Source organism: Lissotriton vulgaris, chromosome 10, assembly GCF_964263255.1.
Source record: "Lissotriton vulgaris chromosome 10, aLisVul1.2, whole genome shotgun sequence".
Taxonomy (NCBI): Eukaryota; Metazoa; Chordata; class Amphibia; order Caudata; family Salamandridae; genus Lissotriton; species Lissotriton vulgaris.
The window spans coordinates 803913657-803936936 of NC_141698.1; the positions used below are offsets into that span (position 1 = coordinate 803913657).

Sequence of the window (23280 nt, forward strand, 5' to 3'; positions counted from 1 at the left end):
TGTACCCCTAGGTCAAATAATTACCATCCTACAAATCCAAAGGACTTTTGGAACATTCCATTATCAAATATGTTCCATCCCCAATGAACTTAAATGACTGACTGAATCCAATTTCTCAACAAAGTTTATCACCCTGGAACAATAAATTTACCTTTTCTTCTCCGGTTGAGGATGCTATGCCTAGGTTGGTGCAGTCCCATCACCATCTTACTCTCTGCAGTGAAATGAAAATAACAACCAATGATAATATAAATCGTGTAGAGAATTTCTGGGCTAGTGAAAATTGTCAAACCCACTTTGAAGAAAACAATGATCTTGTAAATTATGGTAATGATGGGAATGACTCTGTTCAAGGGAGTATGGGACTTTTGTACAAATCAAATGTAAACTCAAAATTAGATCAAAGGGGTGGGGATAGCATATGTACTCTTAGAGTTATAAATGCTCAGGATGATGTTGTTGTGGGAAATAATGATATAATTACTCATGAGGTTGTTGATGTGGGAATTAATGGTACAAGAAATATTGTAGATGGGTGTGAGCCAGCTCACTCTATAACTAAAACACAACTTGTAAAGGAGGGTAATCGAGAGGAGGTTAGCTATTTCCGTATAATTTCCTGGAATATTGCGGGCCTTGGGCAAAGATTGGAGGATCTGATTTGGGTAGAATACGTAGATTCTTTTGACATAGTCTGTTTACAGGAGACATGGAGTACTGTGGACCAGAGTCTGGATGGTTTTCAAATGTTTAATGTTCCTGCAATACCATCGCAATCAGGACGAGCTAAGGGTGGGCTTATGACAGCAATCTCTGTAAAGCATAATCTAAGATATGTTTACAGAGTGGTGGAATCACCTTGGTACCAATTACTTATCATTAAGGATCTATTTCCTGAAACTGTTCTTCTTATTAATTGGTAGCATAATATATTTGATCCCCATGAAACCGTAATTATAGATAACCTACAGGTAGAGATTGCTAAGGTGACAAATAGGGTCTTCCCTCTTTCCATCATATGATCAGGCGACTTTAATTGTGAGTTATGTAAGTTCAGTGGGTACAAGGCGTGTGGTCTGATGGATCTAAATGACCAACCTATGGCCCATTTTACTCATACCAAACAAGGGGAGGCTCTAAATAGTATTGTCATGAACAATGATTTATGTATCCTGGATATGCCCAGCTTTTCAGGTACTGTGATTATACCTACCTTTCAAGGCACAGGGGGCAGAACGAGTACAATCGATTTTGCAATGGTATCTAGAGGGTTTTTCCACTTCTTGAAGGACTTTAAAATTGAGGCGAACCCAGCCAGTGACCATAATCCCCTAATTTTGAGCTTTAACATGGTTCTTGAAAGAAAATCGGGTCCGGAACAACCTATAGTATACAGTCAGAATCAGGGCGTCACTCTAAAGTGGAACAAAGTACCTGTCAGGCAATTGGAAATGGATATTTTTAAGGAAAACGCGATTCAGATAGAAATTTGTCTATCACCTATTTCTGATCCAGACCACATAATTAAGAATTTCGAAATATTAATGGGTAATGTGGCTACTCATCTTCTTGTAAAAATAGGGGGGAGGAATCAACACAATGGGCCTAAATGGTTTGATGCTAAATGCTCTTCAGCTCAAACAAATTTAACTAAGGCATTACGCCATGACCCACGAGATAGAGACATGGTTATATTGGCTAGGAAAAGATACAGGGAGGCAATTAGAAAGAGGAAAAAAGATTTGAGGACCAAAGCATGGGAAGACCTGGATAAAGCGGTTGATCTAAAGGATAATAGACTTTTTTGGGAAATAATAAATAGGCCTTTTTTAAAAACAGGGGAAGAAAATACCATTCGAGTGCATATACTTGAAGACTCCTGGGTAGCTCATTATAGTAAAATCTTCAATCCCAAGGAGAAACTACAGACTGCTACCACGGGAGAGGATGAATACTGTAATGTTAACATGGAATCAGCAAAGATACTTAGTGACTCATTAACGCTCTCGGAAGTGGAGCTTGCTTTGACTAAGGGGGCGGCTTTAAAGGCCCCTGGCCCTGATGCAGTACCCTTAGACCTTTTTAAACATAATCTGGAGGTCTGGTCCCCATTACTTCTGAATGTTTTTAAGGCATTAGTGCTGGGGCCCATTCCGACCTCCTGGAAAGAGGCAGTTTTGGTGCCTATTTTCAAAAAGGGTGATAAGTCTGACCCACGTTGCTATAGACCAATATCATTAATTGACGCATCATGCAAGTTAATGGGTAGGGTAATATTGGCGCGTCTAGAATCGTGGGCAGAGTCAGCGGGGTTATTGTAGAATCCCAATATGGTTTTAGGAGGGGGAAAGAAACTACTGAGCAGTGCTTGAATCTAGCACTGATCATGGGCAAGTACATGGGTGCAAAGAATAGTTCTATTCACTTGGCATTTATGAACTTGTCCAGTGCATTTGATACGGTATGCAGGGATAAATTGTGGCGTATGATGGACTCTATGGGGTTGGAGGAGCCTTTGGTTACTTTGCTCCGCAGGTTGCATACTGCTACAATGGTCAGAATTAGATATGGCCCTGGAGAAGAGAAAACAAGACCTATATTATCCACCGAAGGCGTCCGACAGGGATGTATTTTAGCCCCTTTTCTATTTTTGGTTTATACGAATGGTCTAGAGGGCTTTCTATTAGAAACTGGTGCTGATTTTCCAAAGATAAACGGCAAAAGAATTCCAATGTTGTCATATGCAGATGACACTGTCCTAGTGGCCCTTACTCCCAATAGCATGCAGATTTGTCTGAATGCTTTCGACATGTTTATGGGAAAATTAGATTTAGGGGTCAACTTTACTAAATCTTTTGCCATGACTTGCAGCTCGAAAAATGTAAAAATTTGCAAATACAGGGTGAGGAACTCCAATATAGAGAAAGTTGATAACTTCAATTATCTGGGAAACCTTTTTAACAAAAAATTGAACTGGGAACCTTTGTTGTCAGCCAGAGTTCAAAAGGTTACACAGTCAATTGAAGCTCTCTTTCGCTTTGCTAGTAAATTAGGACAACGACGTATAGCTGAAATAACATCTTTATATAAAGCTAAATGTGTTTCTGCTCTGACCTATGGTGCTGGTGTTTGGGGGTCACAAAATTGTGAAAAAATACAGATTATGGAGAATAAGTTTCTAAAACGCTTATTATCTGTCCCATCGGGCACATCTAACATATTCTGCCACGGAGAGGTTGGAATTGAGTTTGTAAGCGATATTATTCACGTTGCACCTTTAATATTATGGTCTAAAGTTTGGCAATCTGATGAACTGAAATTAACTAAAGATATCCTTCAAGATTGCCTTAAACTCGAGCATTACAGGGAAATCCCATGGCTACGATATGTCAGGGAGACCCTCTATAAGATAGGGTTGGGAAATATGTTTACAAATCCTGATATGCTTAGTAAGGATGCTAAGGAAGTTATTAAAAATGCCTATAGTGTTAAACTGGGTTCTTTAAAGACAAATGATCATGTATCACGGGTACGGGGAAGGCTAGTCCAACCCTTTTATCTGTCATATATTATGAACACGCAATGGCGCTTTTATCTTACAAGATTTCGACTTGGCACCTTACACTTCCTCTTTGCTTTTCCAAAGCAGGGGGGTTGGTGGGAGAAGTTACCTTGTTGCCCTTGTAATAATAAGGTTTCGCAAAATACTCTCCACCTTTTTCTCTTTTGTACTTTGTATAAGGTCCCAAGAAACACCTTTATCAGACCATTATTATTATCTCTTGGAACGTGCTATTAAAAAGAAGCTTATGAATTTTTGTTATCTCTGTCAACTGCAAACACCTGTAATGCTGTATTGAATTTTATTAGATCAGCTCTGATGATCAGAAATAGATACTGAATGTTCATGGTATTTAGTTTTAAGCTGTACTATGGGTTTTATCCTGCAAATATGTATTGTGATTTTATGGTAGATTGTTTTGTTTTTAAATTGATGTATACTTTTATGATTTCCTTGTGGAATCGAAATAAAGTTATTTGAATTGAATCGTCTGTTTGGGAGGAGCTGCCTTTTTGATGCAGGATAGTGGACATTTTGACACCATCACGGATGTGTGTTTGTACTTGTACATCATGATCTCACATTTCCCTGCAATGCCAAATGTGATTGGCCAGTTTCTACACACAGGTGGTACCAATTGTGTCCTCTGTTCTGTTGTGTGCATGTTGCGGTTTGTACCACATTGTTGTCAATGTTGATGTGCTCTGCCTGTTATGTGTGTGTGCAGCATTTTGAGGGAGTCGCCCCTGCAGCTCCGATTTTGCGGCCCCTTCTCCCTTTAATGCGGTGTGTCTTTGTATTATGTGCTTATACAGTGCTGAGATGTCGCATACTTGGGGACATTGTTCTCTTGGTGGGAGTTGGGGGTCTGGTGCATGGTTTGTCTGCAGATGTGCTCTCCTTAATTGTGCATGTGTACTATTGTGCCCTTCTCCCCGTCCCCCCATCCCTGGTCGTTACTCACCCTGATGCTGTTGTGTCCGGTCATGTTGAGCAGTGTCCGGTCCCTCAATTCCTGCCCCTGTCTCCCCACTGATGACTGTGGACACCATTTTCTCCATCTTGTCCAGGTCCTCCTGTGGCGCTGGACTCCCACCTCCAGTCTACATTGCTGCCTTCCAGTTGTTGGCGAGTTTCTTCTTGGTTTTGCGCTTCACATCATTCCAGCGCCTCTTGAACTCTTCCATTGTCCTCTTCAGCACTTCGACTGCATTCACCTTGTTCACAATGGACTGCCATATTCCATTTTACATTGCCAATGACACAGTGGAGGTGACAAACAGTTGTTGATGGTGTTCTACCACCTCCGTTATCAGGATCCTGTTTTCCTGCGGACTGAACCACTTCTTCATACTCTTCTTGTCCTTGCCGTTCCCTAACCCCTGAGGTCCCATGCTTGTCCTCCGGGGGGCTTGTGGGGTTCTGGTTGTCCTCTGTACTTGCTCCAGCTACCTCCATTGTGCTTTGCTGTTGTTTTTACTTTTATACTGATTTTTTCCGCTTGACATGAGTGAATTGCAGCCCAGTGGAAGAATATTGCTGTTTTTTTTATCGCGGTTGGGCCCATCTGAACTTTTTTTGCGTTGGGGTTTACTTTTTTATCTCTGTCACTGTGATTTTATCGTGGACATTTGACGTGTTACAGTGAGACTATCGCATGGTACAGCCGTTGTGAGAATACAACGTTAACACAGAGTTATTTTCCCACAATAGACTGCAATGTGAAGAGTTGCATTAAGCTAATTTTGCGGTGATTATCACAGGTTCTTGAGAATATGCCCCTACGCTTTATATGACCCTCTTTATGCTGATTGGTTACTTTTCCTTGCACTATTGGGTGTTGTAGCTTTGTGTATTCATGGGTATTGTAGTAAATAATAAATACTGTGTTCTTCATTGTTTTATTTACATGACTACTGAGAACTAAAGCAAAGAGAAGACTGCATAATCCTAAACTTCCGGTCCAGACATAGAATATGGTAATACAGTACATCTCCTTTTCTGAGCTGGATAACTTAAATATTGCAGTATTTTACAGCGCAAATACCACCAGGTATTACCTGCCAAAATTCGTACAAGAAAAAAGTATGAAATTGCTCCACTAAATATAATCTCGTTTTAGGTGAGTTAGTTAGAATTGGTAGCATGAACCTCTGTTTTTTGCAGTGCTCTTTGCTCCTTCCAGACTGTTAAATCCTCAGCACCAGTTTTCAATACATGGTCTGCTTACTTGGATTATGCATTTTTCCCCTAATGGTTACACACATTTTTCTGTATTACCACTGTGCTTTGACTGTCCTCTCGTTTTTGCACAGGCCGTAAATGTCTTTTACTATGAACCATCCTTCATTTTCTTTTGTTACACACGATTATCACTTGAGCACTGCGCTGTCGCTTATGCACTTTTCAGAGCTCCCCTTTATGCTTTTTAAATGTGATTTACGCAACATGTGTTAATCTCTCAATACACACTGTTAAATCATAATAACAGTATGAGTGGTATTTGTTAGCACGAGTCATATTTACGGGGTTCAATGTCTGCGGTTACATATTCTGCAACAATTGTGGATAATGACTCCTAAAAAACCACTGGCTCCTGTTCATAAATCAGGATTCCAACTCAACCTAGAACTGGGGAACTAAGTGCCTGATTTAGAGTTTGGCGGACGGGTTATTCTGTTACAATCTTACGGATATCCAGTCCGCCTTATTACAAATGTCTTAATTTAATTTGCGGGTTTCTAACAAGCTAGAATCGACTCCCGAAGGAGTATCTCTGCACAATAGACCGCTGGGGAACCCGTCCTGGCTTTCCCTGTGAGATGGTCCCTACTGGGTATCTCCAAGGTGAAACCAGGCATCCCCGGCGTATGTGGGGGGCAGTTGTGGAGATGAGGCAAGCTAATGCCCAGAGTTGCCGAGTGTGATCTCTGGTTAGAGTAGGCACCGAGGCGAGAATTATCGAGTCCGCTGACCCTGGTCCACGACCCTGCCACATCGGGAATTGAACCCTGGTCCCAGGCCGTCCTCTGCTCTCGGGTCTGCCGCCTCTAACCAGTGAGCCACACCACTCCACATATTATATCTACACTTAGGATATAATACAGGTGTAATATGTGAAAGGGATAACCGCCATTACTAGTGAAGAATACAGCGTAAAATGTGGTGTATGCTACTTACTCATTTCAGTTGCTTCTTAATTGGAGTTGCAACAAGAACTTTTCGTTCAGTCGAACACTACACAGAAGCAGAAGCAGGTAGACATACACTAATGTAATTACTTAGAATTCCAATTCTGTAATGCAAACGTTCTGAGAAATGTATCACTTAAATCTAGTTAATCGCATCATAACAGCATGCAGTTGATGGGCACTTGTAAGTGAATGCATGGCGTAAAGTACCTCATTTCTTTCATACCATCCTATGTTTTCCATCTTTGAAAATGTCTGGGACCGTTTTACCACAAAGTAGATGAGATAGCCACTTCCGCATAAACAGCATATTATGAGCACATTGGCCAGAACCCGCAGGAATCGTGTCAGATGGATGTTCTCGTCTTTATTGCTTTCTTCTTCATCTACAATAGACTCCTTGGGGGAAAAAATAACACAAAATGAGCTTGAGTTGCTCTGAATAGACTTCCCAAAACATTGCCATGGCAACTGGTTGCACTTGTGAAGATAGCACATTAATTCATCGTTTCACGGTACAGTATAGCTAATGCACAGTAGTTTGATAAGCCAGACAATTTTGAAATTATTCACATCAAGTTGTGACACTCAAATGAAACACAAACAAGCTCATGGTGTGCATACCGATAGTAGCTAAATATTGATTGCACAAAAATAACTCTACGTTACACTGCACTCAGTTGTTAAACCTTCACTGCATGGTCAGCCAAAATGACTGAAATATTGGAGATTGTTTTGTATGGGCAGACCTGGCACAGCTCACAGACAGAATACTAGAAACAGAAATATCGTCTGCACAGAATATCTTGTCAAAAATATTGACGACCAAACTATCGAGAAGGTAAGTGGAAATAGGTAAGCATATATTTACTATTCTTAACTCTACATCTACGTACCTTGAAGATGTTATATTCACAATATGTTTGTCTTCGACATTCTTGACTCAATATTTTGTCCACATGATACTTTTTCTCCGATATTTCGTTTAAATACCCCTGACAACTTACTTAAACATTTTCGGCCACATGCATCATTGTTGCCGTTTGCGATTTCTTAATTGTGAAAATTAAGGAATCGCACTTAAGAAATCGCAAAAGGCTATGCATCAAGAAATCGCAATTTTTTTGCGATTTCTAAAAATTCCTTAATTGCGATTTACAATTTGCGAATCGCAATTAAGGAATCCCTTCCCATTGATTCCTATGGGCCAAGAGGCCCATAGGAATCAATAGGAAGTCATTCTCCATTTGCGATTAGCAATTTGCGAATCGCAAATTGAGAATGCAATTTCAAGGTGCACCCCTGAAATATACCTTTAAGTGCATTTTTCACACACACATTCCCCAAGGGCATGTGTGTGTGTAAAATGAAACTTTCAAAAATGCACTTTTATGCATTTTTGAAAGTTTTCACAAATTACCATGAAGGTCAACTTCATGGTAATTTACCTCGCCCTATTTGCGAATTCGCAAATTTAAAATATTCATGCATTGCATTTAAGAAATCTCAAATTGCGATTTCTTAAATGCAATCACAATTTTAGAAATCGCAACATGATTGCGATTTCTAAAATGGCAAAAAACATGATGCATCCCAATTTTGTCAATTGCATTCGCAAACTGCCAAAAACTGCGATTCGCACCGTTTGGGAATGCAATTGACAATGATGCATGTGCCCGTATGTCCCTTTGATGAGGGTCGTAACATTTTTGAAGTGCACAGCCCTATTGTAGCCCCCAGGTGTAGGGCAATATTGGATAATAAAGATGCTGGCACCAATCCCCCATCTCAATAACCACAAGTCAACTGTCCCCCTTCGCCTCATGTTCTTTACTCAGACTTTTTTGATCTGGTAATGCAGATCGGCCACCGTTGTTAATGCCTGCATTTCTTTCAAACATTTCTTTGGTCATTAGAAGAACATCAGTGAACAAAAAACGTATGTGAACATGTCTGCTAGGAATCAACAAAGTGTTTTGTATCTATACCAAAGCTGTGAAGAAAATTGTACAACACTATCCCCTATAAACGACTTGTACACATCATTCTCTGTTAACTATAGTATCACACGCACATTGCTGGATAAACTGCATATAATCGGCCTAACTATAGGCAGCAAAGAACACTGTGAAGGCAAATACACCACCTACATCCTAAATATGACGCAGGAGAAAGCAAACATTCAAATGCATACACATTTTAAAACATCCAAATGGCGTCCTTGATGATTCCACATATGCTAAGTGTCAGTTTATCCAGCAATGTACGGGTGACAGTGTAGAGCAAATACTCTTTGTTCAATAGTTAATGCTTGTTGTCAATGTTAACCTTCTACTTGTACCTACAAAAGAGAAAAATGCACTGTCCAGGTTGTCTCTGTAAACCATTCTACTAGAAGTTATTTTGCCATCTAGTATTCAGTCACTTACAGGTACAATTAATTAAATTGTTTATTTACATTTTGCACCATACATAGGCATGCTCACCAACTGCTTTTAAGACCCTTGCGACCCTTGCATTGACTATAATTTACCTTATGAGCCATTTGTGATCAGGTTTTCAATTTAGTCAGCCTTGAATCATACCTTAGTACGTTTTAAAAGCTGTTGTATTATGCAGGGCCCATTCTATTTAATTATTCTGCTTTTCGTGCTTTCTTCGGAGTCTGAGCACTACCAGCTGATTGTTATGAATAAAGATGAGGTTCTTAGAAGGAGTGTATTATTGGCACTATGTGCAGATGTAGTCAGTCACCCAATAATTGTTCCCATTGGTAAATGTACACAGAGATGCAAGAAAGAGTTTTTTTCCACTATTGGTATAGTGATAGTGCACATATTATCTTGTAAAGGAAGGAAGAAATTGTAGGAAATGGAACACATATTTAAAAGTTTCACAAAGAGTTCTGTTGTTACATACGTGCGCAGGATTTCAGGAACCAACTTGCACTATTTACTGATAATTTGGTGTTCCTAATAGGTTTGTAACTATGAGAAGGGAGTACACTTTCTTTAGCATTAAATAATTTTCAAGTGTATTTAGACTTAACTGCCTCATCTCAATCAGTGCATGGAATGCTATTAAGTGGCTTCAGGTTGTAATTAAATTGGATCTCATCCAAGCCTAACCATATTCATGTATTTGTTATGGGTCTCATACATTAGAGCGGGTGTGAGAAAATACCTCTTTTTGTGTGTTTGCCCCATTTTTTGGGATCAGATGGTTCTGAGTTTAGAACACTGCACATTGAGTCAATGCTGGTTTGCACTGACCCCTAAAAAACCAGTAAAATTGGCTAACTCCCAATTGGAGTATGAATATGGTGAAGTAAATGCAGCAATGGAATGGTACAGTTAACTGTCGTCTTCGGATTGCAGCATATGTTGTCCCATCCACTGGGCTGGCAAAGAAAGCATGGCTTTAGACCTGCTGTGTAGCCTAACTCCGACAGTTCTTTAACATGCAAGGACTCCTGTCAAAATAACCCGTATTGACAGGAAAGAACCATGCTTTTATATATTAAATAAGTCACCTATAAGTAGGCCTCACAGCCCACAAAATAACATGCCTAGTATTTAAAATTGTTTCATACAAACATTTAGGGTTAGCACATCCCTAGAGTGCCAACCTCCCCTAAAGATATTTTCCCTTTAAAATGACAGTAGCTGTCCTAGAAGAAAAAATTCAAAATAAAATCATAACTCCTCAATCTTTGGTTTGGGACAGGCTACCAGTTTAATTCAAATACAATGTTGTATTGTTTATTAAAAATCCAAATCAGAGGTCAAATTGGAACTTTAGAAGGACTATTTAGTAAAAGTGACTTTTAACAAATATACTTAGGGCTAGATGAAGGTAAATAGGTTTTACCGATTCTAAAATACCGAATTTTACTGATTCGGTAAATCTTATGTAGGTAATTATTCGGTAAAAATTACCGAATCGTTAAGATTCGGTAATTGCCATTCATTCCTATGGGCCTGGAGGCCCATAGGAATGGATGTCAATTTCCGAATCGGTAAATACCGATTGGGTAAAATAGGGAAATATTCAAGGGTAGCAGGGTGTCACTTTGACACCCTGTGCACCCCTGAATAGTGCTGGTGTGCACATGTGGCACATGGCACAGGTGTAAATGAACATATTTACATTTACATAGGAATTCCTTATTTACCACCAACTAATAGTTGGTGGTAAATAATAAATTCTTTCAGCCGAAGCACTGTTTGAAGTGCTTCCACATTTCATTTACTGATTCGGTAAATACCAAATTGGTAAATGATGATTCGGTAAATCCTGAATCGGTAAATACCGATTTGTTATTTACCAAATCGGTAAATGTGTCCCTACATAGGAAAAGTCTATTACCGGTCAATAACGGCCAATTTCCGCCATTACCGACCGGTAATAGCCTACCTACATCTAGCCCTTAGTCTCCCTGAACCTTCACTTGGCTAATTAGCATTAGCTTGCCCACAGCATGCCCCTGAGAGTGCATCCTCTCAAGGAGGTGTGAAAAGTGCTCCCAGAGCAGAAACAAAGTCTTAGGCCTTTTGGCAGTAAACATGGGTGTCAGGTATGTGATTCCTAAGAGCTCAGAAAAGACAGCTAATGAGGGTAGACACCAAGGGCCCGCTTTCAATCTAGTTAGGAAAGCCCTCTGTATGATTTGGATCCAGAGGGCTTTCCGAGCTAAATGTGCTCCGGGAGTCCGAACAAGTGATGCTGCCATATGCTTACGGACTCGGTTCGCTCGGACTGCCATTGAACTCTATGGGAGCCCATGTACTGATGCGTACATTGGCTCCCATAGCAGAAAAGGGGTGGGTGGGGAAAAGCGCACACCCTGGCCTGCCACACTGTGCATGCCTGGATAGGGGGGATCCATGGGCACACCCCTGTGACAGATTCGTAGGGCCCTGGGTGAAGGGGGGCCTGCTATGGCCCCCTGAAATATGCTACCGACAGCCATTCATCTCGCTGAGACCGAGGCAAAGCGGCTGACAGAATCATGCATTGTACTCACTTGATCGGAATTCGGCTCCATTGTGCAGCACGATTCGGCTACGAACGAGTCGTACAGAGCAATTTCGGTCCTGAATTGATTCGGTTGATACGTACCAGATTTTCACATCGTGCCTGGTACTTCGGACCTGTGTACGATTAGGTTGGAAACAAGGGTTACGAATCGGAACCGGAAAAGCCAAATCTGATTCGGAGGCCTTCCGAACGACATTGTAATTTGGCCCTAAGATGACATCAGAGAACAGGTTTATTCTGATAATAAAGAACTATGCCACTTGATATCCTGAAGTAGTGACTCTCAGGACAGTGACTGCTCTCATGATGGCCAGTTAACTGCTTGACATTTTATCCAAGGTTAGGTTCTCCAAAGATGCCCTTTCAGACAAATTCACAAAGGTCATGTCTTTGTACTTGAAGTCTATGTGAGATTAGTGTGGAATGAGTTTTGCCTTATCACCCCCAAACCAATGGGGTTTTTAAGAGATTCAACAAAATCCTGAAAGGTGTGAGCATGGGTTTGAATGAGAAACTCAGATGAAAGTGGGATCTCTTGTTGCCAAGCATGTGTTTGCCAATAGGGAGGCATCATAGAATGGAATGGGCTTCAGCCCCTTTGTACTTCTGTATGGCCACCAAATGAGGGTTCTTTTGAGTCTTGCTACAGAAGGGCGGGAGAAACCACTCAGGAAACCCAAGCAGGACAGCACAGATTATGTACAGGGCTGAAGTCTAGAATGGCGAGTATGTGAAGAAAGCTAATCATTATCTGGAGGCCAGTCAAGAGCTGATCAAAAAATGGTCTGCTCAGAAGGTAACATTGGTGGAGTAAGTACTAATCTGGCAACATTTTGTGGGTAGTGGAGCATGTGGCACCCACTTCCCTTGAATGCAAATGTACTGGCCCTACATAGTGCTGGAGAGAGAGTACATACAATTCCTCTCTGGTAGACCTGGGCACTCCCAGAACTCCCCACAGAGTGACCTGCACTTTGCTTACTCTGACATGACCATGTTGATTGTGAGCAATGAGGGGAGAAGAAAAGGAATGAGCCCCTTTCAGACCTCCTCACCCACAATGAGAAAGATGGCAGAGTGGACAGAGTTGTAGTCCCCTCTACAGTGACAAAACCGAATGCAAAAGTACTGTCACCAGTTGATGGGCCAATTTTCTGGCCTGTTCTTCCTGGCATCAGGACTGATCCAGTGTTGTGTCACTGACATTATCACTGGTGACAGCTTGCTTGTCAAAATAACAATCTACAGGCTGTCAGCTAAAAGGAATGCCAATATCAATGAGAAAGGGGTTAAGATGTCCCTGAAGGCCTTTGAGTTTTGAAGGAGTCTGTGATCTAGTCCAGTGGTACTGATACCTAAAGACCAAAGAAAGGTTCCATGTTTATTACAATGAGCTGCTAAATCACCCTCTGGGTAATGGCAGGTTGCCCTGACTAAGAGGGCCAAGGATGTGTCTACATTTTCCACCCAAGATAGACACTGTCAGTTTAGGGTCAATTTGATTTACAATTTCTGTTAGTAGAGTACTGCTGCTCTTCTGCTTTTATTTTCCCTGGGTTACTATTTATTTTTATTTTCTCTCTCTGCACCTGGTGTTACTGTTTTCGTTCCTACCTCATAAAGCGGCAAGCTGCCATGAATTCCTGTGGTAAGATGCCTTGTGCCTTCACTACCTCGGAATAATCTATGCATCTACTTTCCCTCTTCCTGGCTTCTGCCCTTTCATAGCTACCTCAGAACCATCATGTATTCTATTGTTCTTCAGACTCAATTGTTGTTGTTTATTTTTATCAGCGTTTTATGTACCTCCGTTATATGCTGCTATCTTGTTCCTTTTTCCTGGCGCCCCTGTTTGCGTTTTTACCTCTACTATATAAATCTCTTCGTACCCTTTATGTACCTCATGTTATTATCGTTGTGTATATTTTTTTTACCTCATATTTTTACTGTTGTGCATATCATTTTACCATTATTCTATTTAGCTTGCATTTCTACCACTACTCTATATATATTTTTACGTACCCCTTTTGTACCTCATGTTATAATTGTGCTTATGTTTACCATCTCTATGTATATTTGTATGCACCCTTTATGTACCTTATGTTATTATTGCTGTGATCACTCTGTAAAGTGCTCTGATACCTTTGGGCAACATTTGCGCTATATGAAACTCACAAATAAATTAATAAGTTGATGCCATTTGGGCTGAAGAATGCCCCTGCTACCTTCCAGAGGCTGTTTAACAGTGTCTTACCTGGGTTAGTGCAGTATACCTTAGTGATATTGCTGTCTTTAGCTGCACCTGACAGGGCCACTTGACTCAGTCCACGGAAGGTCTCTAGGCCCGATAGCAAGCAGGCTTTGGATATCAAAGCCAGCAAGTGCCAGATAGGTAAAAGATTTGTCATTCGAGAGCTCTTGCTGACCATATACTTCTCAGATAACTGCTGCAGATGACAGGGGTGAATCCAAGACTGTTAAGGTAGTCACCAGGGACTACACTTTACAGTAGAGCATAGAGTTGGGCTTGAGCACACCAACATAGTTGGCTCTCCAGCTTCTTTCACTAAGACAATAAGAAGTGCTAAGGGAATGTCCAAATTGCTTTTTGTCTTTCAATTAGGGTTGAGCATTGTGAAAAAATGCCCTTTTTGCATAGTTACCTCCTTTTTGTGGACTGATGCTACTGATTTTTTAACTCTGTGCACTGTGGTACTATTGGCCAGACGCCAGTGCATGTGTTCTAAACCTAAAGATATTGACATATTTATATTTCCAGCAATGGCACAGTGTAAGGTGTAAATTGCAAGAGGCTCATTAATATTAATGAGCCTCGCAATTTGTGACCCTATTGGGAATCGTAAACAGTGTTAAACACATTGTTGTACATTTTATTTTGCGACTTGCAGTTAGTCGCAAATTGCGAGGCGCAAAATAAAATGGGCATACATCTGGCCCCTAGCTCTTATCTACAATGTTGGAATTCTCAGACACATCTCGGAGCCTACTATAGATTTAAAATTCTAAGTAATCAACAAGAAAAGGTGAAAGAGAAGAAAAAAATACTAATTAGGTAATGGTGCTGAAAAAAGAAAACGTAACTGAAAAATAACATGTTTAACCACAGGCAAATTTTAAGCATAAGCATCACTTTATAAATTACCTTGAAGCTAGTTGTGATTGATGCAAATTTGTTGTCTGCGGTTTCAGGATTGCCAATTAGATAGTCCCAACTTGTAAACATTTTAAAACTGAAATTATAATTTCCATCATCACCTTCTCCCGTACTTTCATTCGCATTACTGGCCATTCTGCAGATACACAAAGCAGCACACATCAAAAGATTAGTAACATCATCACAATTTAATTATCAAACTGAAAAAAAACATGTCAGTAGGAGGTGTGCATAGGTGAGAGACAAAATGAAAGTCATGATGAGTGCAGAGATACCAAAATTGGGGCGGGCAAAGAAGAGACATTAGGAATAAGTGTAGAAGAGAACAAGAATACAAAATATTTGAAAGGTAAGTCATGTGGGATGAATGGGAAGAATTTGAGGAACAGTGATGATTTTTATGCCCATTGCCCCAAACGAAAACAAATAAGTAGATATGAAGAGACCCCTCAAGAGGCAATAGAGTTAAAGGGGCCCATTGGTCCCCTCCGAAAATGTGGTTTATTGAAAAAAAAAAATCCTTAGAAATCTTGCCTCTCTCCCTCCCAGCACTCCACTGTATGGATCTGGGGGTAAAAGTGTTGTCGGGCAAAATGTGGTTGCGCCCATTATTGTATTGGAGACGCCTATGTACTATCCCTAAACCCGCACAGTCTGTTGAAGGTCTCAAGCTTGTTATGAAAATTGATGGCTTTAGTTAGGTCCCCTGACGTCTGCTTATTAAAAGAGGAGCTTTACTCACTTGGGCTGCCTGAGCTGTGGGAGTGCCCAGAGTGTACCAAATTCTCAGGCAAGGATCTTTTGAACCACCACTATTCGCATCTGCAATAGGTAATGAATTTCACTATGCTGCCTTTTCCAAGGTAACCAATGATTTTATTGGTTACCAGCCCATTTTTGGGTTTGACATCTTTTGGGATCAGGTGTTTGTTGTATTGGAAAGAAAGCTGTAGTTCCAGTTTCGAGTGGGTACCCTACCACTGAGAATGTTCACTTTCAACTGGCCCGAGGGGGAGCCTCTCTGTTTCTGGCCTGTAATTCTGCAGAGATGAATGTCATGCATGTTTGTTTTGTGTGTCCAGCCCATGCATTCCTTGTAGGACCTGGTTATCTTCCATATGCAGGCTGCTATGTGTAAACAACTACTCTGCTGCCCTTGGCATTCTCAGGGCAGACTGTAGTTCGGCTTTTCAGTTACCAAATTTCTGGGTCTATGTTGGTGATCAGACCGAAGGTGCTGTGCCGCCTGTAGTTGTCTGAAATGGTTTGTATTATCTTTCAGGTGTCACTTCGCTGTTTTATCTATGTGTACGTTTTGTAAATCACTGTTTTAATCAGTTTTTTCAATCTAGCAATTGTTTTAACAATATTTCTGCTTATTATTGTTTTTTCTAACTTTGTTTGTTATTTTATGGCCCTGGTGGTCAAAATTATATTATTTGAACTGAACTATTGAACATGTAATTAAAATATTTGTTTGGATAGCAAAGAGCAGGATCATAGTAGTAACATAGACATAAAAGCAATAAACAGCGGGTATTAGAATTTCACCAGCACAGATTTTCCTTATAGAGATCCATTTAAACAATTTCAACATGTGCTAAGGAGGAAGCATTCATGAAATACATTTCAATTTCTTGTTTAAAGAATTATTTTTGTACTGCATCTTCTGGGGTCATATCTAGGTAATCTCAATTTACCTAGTCTTAAATACCGAATTTTACCGATTCGGTATTTAAGAATAGGTAAATGGGATGTAGATTTAGAATTAGGCCCACATGCATCATTGTTACATTTTGCGATTTCTTGATTGCGAAAATTAGGGAATCGCAATAAAAAAATCGCAAAATGCTATGCATGAAAAAATCGCAATATTTTTTGCGATTCGGTATTTTTCCTTAATTGCGATTCACTATTTGCGAATCGCAATTAAGGAAAACCCTTCCCATTGATTTCTATGGGCCAAAAGGCCCATAGGAATGAATGGGAAGGCATTCACATTTTGCGAATTTCAAATTAAGATTCGCAAAATGTGAATGCAATTTCAAGGGTGCAGGGGGGGGTCCAAAGAACCCCTCCCTGCACCCCTGAAATTTAACTTTGAATGCAATTTACACACACACATGCCCCAAGGGCATGTGTGTGTGTAAATTAAAAGTTTCAAAAATGCAATGTGTGCATATTTGAAAGTTTTCGGTAAATTAGCATGAAGTTCAACTTCATGCTAATTTACCCCTTCCAAAGTGCAAATTCGCAATTTAAAAATAATCATGCATTGCATTTAAGAAATCTGAAATTGCGATTTCTTAAATGCAATCGCAGTTTTAGAAATCGCAATATGGTTGCGATTCCTAAAATTGTGAAATGCATGATGCATTCCAAATTAGTCAATTGCATTCGCAAACGGCCGAAAATTGTGATTCGCACCGTTTGCGAATGCAATTAACTTTGATGCATGTGGGCCTTAATCGGTACATTTTAATGAATAGGTAGGATTCGGTAATTAAGAATCAGTATTTACCGATTATGTAATTCCCATTCATTCCTAAGGGCCTGGATGCCCATAGGAATGTATGGGCATCCATTATTAATGTTCCCCCTATTACCGAATCGGTAATAGGGGGAACATTTTCAAGGGTGGCAGGGTGTCACATTGACAACCTGTTGCACCCCTGAATAGTGCATGGGTGCACATGTGGCACACATACATGCCCTAAGGGCATGTATGTCTGCCACATCGCACTGTTGTAAAAGCAAAATAATTGCTTTTTCAAAGATTTTCGATATTTACCACCAACTTGAGTAGATTTTGTACAGGAGCAGGATAATTCTCAATGCGAACCCAAGATCAGGCTGATAAATGTAGAAGGGAATGCAAATGCAGCCAAGATGAAAAAAATACTTTCCCAACAACCAAATTGAAAGCCTTCTCTGCATCTAGCAGCATAATCTGGGCTGGGATTTTATTGTGGCTAAAATAATCTAAGGCCTCAATTAAAAAAGTGATGTTAAAAGATAGCTGTCTCCCTAGAAGAAATCCACAGCTGTGGTCTTGTAGTCAATGTTTAGGAGACTTATTGGTCTATATGTATTCACAATCTCCTTGTATTTATGTTTTTTTTTAAACTGGCCACTACAGCCATTTTAAAGGAGGGGTGGTTCCTCTGCCCCTGCAGAAAATAGTTGGCCAATGCCACCAATTCAGGGTTCAAGACAACATAATTTGTTTTATATAATTCAACTGGAAATCCATCTTCTCCACTTGCTTTCCCATTAGCTAAGGACTGCACCACTTCCTCTATTTCTTCAAGTGTATTATCTGCCAACAGATCCCTTACATGATTTACCTGTAGTTTGGGGACTGTAAGCTCACACATAAACCCCTTAAGTTTTAAAAAGTTAACCTCCTGTGTCATGGAGTAGATGACTTTATAATGGTTAGAGAAATACTCATGGATTTGTGATTCTTCTGTCATGTGGATCTTTGAATTTTTTTCCACCAAAGATGTTAGCCTGCTGGATGCTTGCTGCTCTTTTTGCTAAGCTAAGACATTCCCAGATAATTCACTTTATTCATAAACTTTTTGAAGGTATGCAGAGTTGGCCAAACAACCTATATTATAATAGTATTCTTGCATCCTTTTGCGTGCATGCACGAGAGCCAACTTGTTTTTTGCACTCCTATTTCTGATATAGTGTTCATTTGCCTGGTGTACCCTAGTTCTAATTGTGACCTCTGTATCTTTTGAGAGCACTTTGTTACAATATCTTTGGAAATTATAGAGCCATGCATGGTTTCCCTAAAGGCTTCCCAGACACTTTCTACTTTAGCTCTGTTTGATTGAAAAAAACATCTTATTTCATTATGGACCTCTGTGCACCAACCGTCATCTTCAAAATGAATTTTATTAAATACCCATCTCGAGCTTAACTAACGTTTATCAAACCCTATTTACCTCCATCTTTGCATGATTGGAAAAGCCATTCTGGATATGCATATTATTAATGAATCTTAAGTAGCGTGAAGTAAGAAAGTAAGAAAGTAGTCCAGTCGGGCCGCAGTTTTATATTTGGCAGAAAAACATGAGTATTCTCTCTTTTCCGGGTATCTAGCCCACCAGATAGCAATCAGATCTAGTTTTTGCATGCATTCAGTCAAAGCCCTGGCTATTTGGGGCTTGTATTGTTTGCGGGTCCCAGAAGACTAATCCATTTCCAGATTTTGCAAAAAAATCGAAATCACCCCCTATTAATACCACCCCTGGAATCTATATGAGTGCATAGCAAAGATCTAATAATGGTGCTGGATTATCTTCTATGGGTGCTTACATAGAAGCTATTGCTAATCTACATTGATTGATTAAGCCACTAATCCAACCCCATCTCCCTTTTGTATCTAACTGAAATGAAGTACTTTGAAAATGAAATGATTTAATAATAACATTTGCAACTCCCCTATGGATGGCATTAGCTGACAAAAAATATTGACCACTAGTTCAGTGTCCAAACATTCTGGGGTCAATTCCGATCCTGGAAAATAAAAGTCCGTCCGATTCGTATCTGGAGCCCGCTCCATACAAATTGTACAGGTCCGTACGATTAGCGTAGTACAATTCGTATTGAGCAAATACGTACGAATCTGTGCGATCCGTACGAGAAGCTGGAGCAAATCCGTATAAACCGTACACCCACGGTTTTCCGTACGAATCGTAGAGATGCTGTACGACCCGAAAAGTACGATCCGGACCGGGGTACGCGGACGTGATTCGTATGGACCACATCAGGTAAGGCGATTCGTACGGAAAAGCGCACATTCACACCGTACGGTGCGTACCCCCGATGATCGCAGGGGTATGCACCGTACCCCTGCGATCATGGGGGTACGCACACCGCACACCCCAGCGTACATGGGGCATGCACCGTACATGGGGTACGGTGTTTACCCCATGTACGCTGGGGTGTGCGGTACGTACCCCCATGGTCGCAGGGGTACACACCGTACCCCTGGGATCATTGGTGGTATGCACCGTACCCGGGGGGTGCCGTTGCGTACCTGTTTTGGGGCGAACTCTGCTTATACGGCAGTTTCCAGCTCACATAGAAAAAGGGTCGTACGGAGCATACCCAACACGGATCGTACTTGCCGGGTCATAAAAAGCAGCCGCGAACCTTACAAACGTCACGTACAGCGGGTTCCGAGGGCGATTCGTACGGGAATTCTATTCGTACGGTCCCTGGTACGATTCGTACGGATAGCCTCATTGGGTGTGGATGGTACTACGTTGTTCGTACGGGGTCGGTTACGGGTACGATTCGTACGGAAAAAAACGCTCCGTACGGCGATTCGGAGCGCTTTTTCCAGGATCGGCCCTCTGTGTGTAGATTCTGTCTTTCCAGTATAATGTGTCTCCTGAATTAACACAATATTACATTAAGGTTCCATCTGCATTGTCTCCCTAAATGTGAATGGCCTCAATAATAAGATTAAAGCTCGAGCCATAGATGAATGGATACAAGGCCAGGATTATGGCCTTGTATCCATTCATCTATGGCTCGAGCTTTAATCTTATTATTGAGGCCATTCACATTTAGGGAGACAATGCAGATGGAACCTTAATGCATTTAAATAATAAATGTGCCTACAAATCATCACATATATGCAATTTGCAATTTGCCATTCTCAAGAACTTTCAGCTTGGATTGCTGCACAATAGTTGCATGTCCGTCTTTTGTTTTGAAAAGTCAATCATCTGCACAAAACCTCTTCTCCTTTTTGCAGCAAGTGCCGTCACATCTGAGAAAATCTTAAACTGAGGAACAGTTTGCATCATGAAAGATCTTTTTTCAATGGCTTTAGTCAAAATCTACTCACGTACTCAGAAATCGGCAAAATTAACCAAAATTGTTTGAGGGTATTTTGCATTAGTAAGACATAGAGATGGTATCCTATGTACCATTGTAATTGTTAAATCCCCATGTTAACTCAGGGATAGCTTCTTTCAGCAGGGATTCTACCCACTTCTGCACTTAGGGTCCTTAAACCGATTCTGGAACCCAACCAAACGAAGACTTGACCGTCTATTATAGTTCTCCAAATCTTGAAGTTTGGACTCCATAGCATCTTTCCTTTGCTTTATCTGTGTAATCTCCTGTTGAAAGGTCCCTACTTTATCTTCTAAAACAGAGTCCCGTTACTTGACCTCTGTCATCCGCTTGTAGCTTCCTCAATATTCAACAATCTTGCATGGAGGGAGGCAATTTCTCGAGATATCGTTAAACGGGGCTCTTCTCGGAAAGGATGAGCTCAAACATATTTATCACTTTTTGGCCGAGTTGCGGATCTTGTTGTATATCCTGCAGAGCAGCTTTCTCTCCGGCTAATGCTGGTGGTATGATTATGTCAGTGGTCAATCCAATTTATGTATGCAGAGGATGTTGAGGTAGGCCTAAAGCAGGCTGTAGCAGCAGCAGAGCTTGTGCCTGATCACATGCACTTGAGGGGATCACTGACAGAATATCGAGGAGCAAAATATCAACCTGCCAAAAGATTGTGGAAAAAATATAGAATGCCAGAATATCGACTTCCTATCTTCAAACAGGTAAGTACAAAAATATCGACTCCAAAATATCATTGTAAAAAATATAGATAGTCAAAATATTGAATTTTTTAAATGTCTTAAAAGTAATTTAAAAGTAATATAATAATAAAAATAATTATTTAAACATACTTAAAATACTTAAATAAACTTAAAATTAATAAATAATTAATGTAACTTAATATTTTTAAAAAAATATTTTTAATGTATATATTACCTACTGGCGGTAGCCAGTAGGTATATATAGTTAGGACCTAGTTTCCGTAGGAAATCCCCAACATTCTATTGGGAATAACTTTGGCGCTGGTTGATGAATCTTCGCAAATTTCTCAAAGAAGATGGTTCGCTCCGCTCCTCTCCTTCCCTGAAAGTTTGGGGGGGATTAGTCAAGTGGGGGCTGAGAAAAAAGGGGGGTCCCAAAACGTGTTTTCCCCATGTTAATTTCCATAGGACCGTTAGACACGGCTACAGCTTGAACCACTGAAGGGAATTACACCAAACTTGTCAAAATGGTAGTGTCTGGTACGCAGATCACGCTTTTGGTTAAATAGTGTAAATCCCTCCAGTAGTTCCTGAGAAAATTAGAAGAGCAATAAATTATATATCTGTAAGCGCACACCGTGCTCGCACCCCGCGATTTTTTGGGAATTTTTTTTTTGGGGGGTGGGGCTTGGGGGGTTTGGGGGGCTTCTCTCTTTTATTTTAATGTATTTAATTTAATCTCTTGGGTGCCCACCCCTCGTTTTACCCCCGAGATCACCGCCGCGGCCCGAGCCGCCTCAAGATGGCCGCCGCCTGGTTGTGGGCGGGGCCGGGAGAGCCGAACATGTGCGATTGAGTATTTGCTAAAAAGGCGAAAAGAGAGTGTGCCCATTTGAATACCCCCAGCTAGGTAATGCTGTTAAGGTTGTCGCATAGCCCGGAGAACTGTGCTGGCCTAATGAGTTCGATAAAGCAGGCGCAGTGGAGAAGCCACCAGCAGGGAGCATAAGGAAAGTGCGCATACAGCGCTTACGGTCATTTGCGCTATTTCCAGCCCAGGCCCCGCGCACCCCAGCGTTACTTTTCAAAACCACCAGCACAGAGTGTGCGGCGCTGCACGCGCCTGGTGCCCAGGATATTGTGGATATTTTGAAGTAGGTGCAGGTCAGTATCCGGCTCGCGGGCGTAGGGAAAGCGAGCACTGAGAAGCTGCAGACAGCGGCAGATTTGATAAACCCCCGTTTTTGCGGTAGGATATGACCCAGAGTACCCCAACAACGTAGAACACGCTTAAGGTCACACTTCTGGGAGGACCTGAGCTCCAAAAGCCGATCTGGTAAACAGCAGACATAGCGCAGTGAGGGTGCTTAGGGAGGCGGCGTGCAGCTCTCCAGGGCGAAGTGGCGCAATGTTACGGAAGCTCATGGGAAGTGCTGCTAAGAAATAGGAAACGAGTCAGCAGCCAAAATAACTCAGTCAGGAGAGCCCCGGGGCGAAGTTGTGCAATGTCACTGAAGCTCATGTAAAGTGCTGCAAAGAAATAGAAAACAAGTCAGCAGCAAAAATAGCTCAATCGGGAGAGCGTTAGACGGAAGAGTTAAGGGTCCCTGGTTCGATCCTGGGTTGCGGCAGATGACTAAACATTTTTTTTTAAATCATCCAGGGCACGCTTAAGAAACGGAAATATTGAAATGTTAATTTATCGACAATAACCTTTTGCAAATATTCTGATCA

General features: G+C 41.0%; 1 protein-coding gene across 1 annotated transcript in view; it reads right to left on the reverse strand.

Moving 5' to 3' along the window:
* The window catches only part of LOC147688814 (transmembrane channel-like protein 2), a 523112-nt gene that overhangs the window by 413146 nt on the left and 86686 nt on the right, over positions 1-23280 (reverse strand). Inside the window, exons 8-9 of the mRNA XM_086939828.1 lie at positions 14957-15104; positions 6964-7152 (exon numbers count right to left, since the gene is read on the reverse strand). Coding sequence (XP_086795954.1) covers positions 6964-7152; positions 14957-15104 — 337 coding nt within the window. The remainder of the gene's footprint in view (positions 1-6963; positions 7153-14956; positions 15105-23280) is intronic.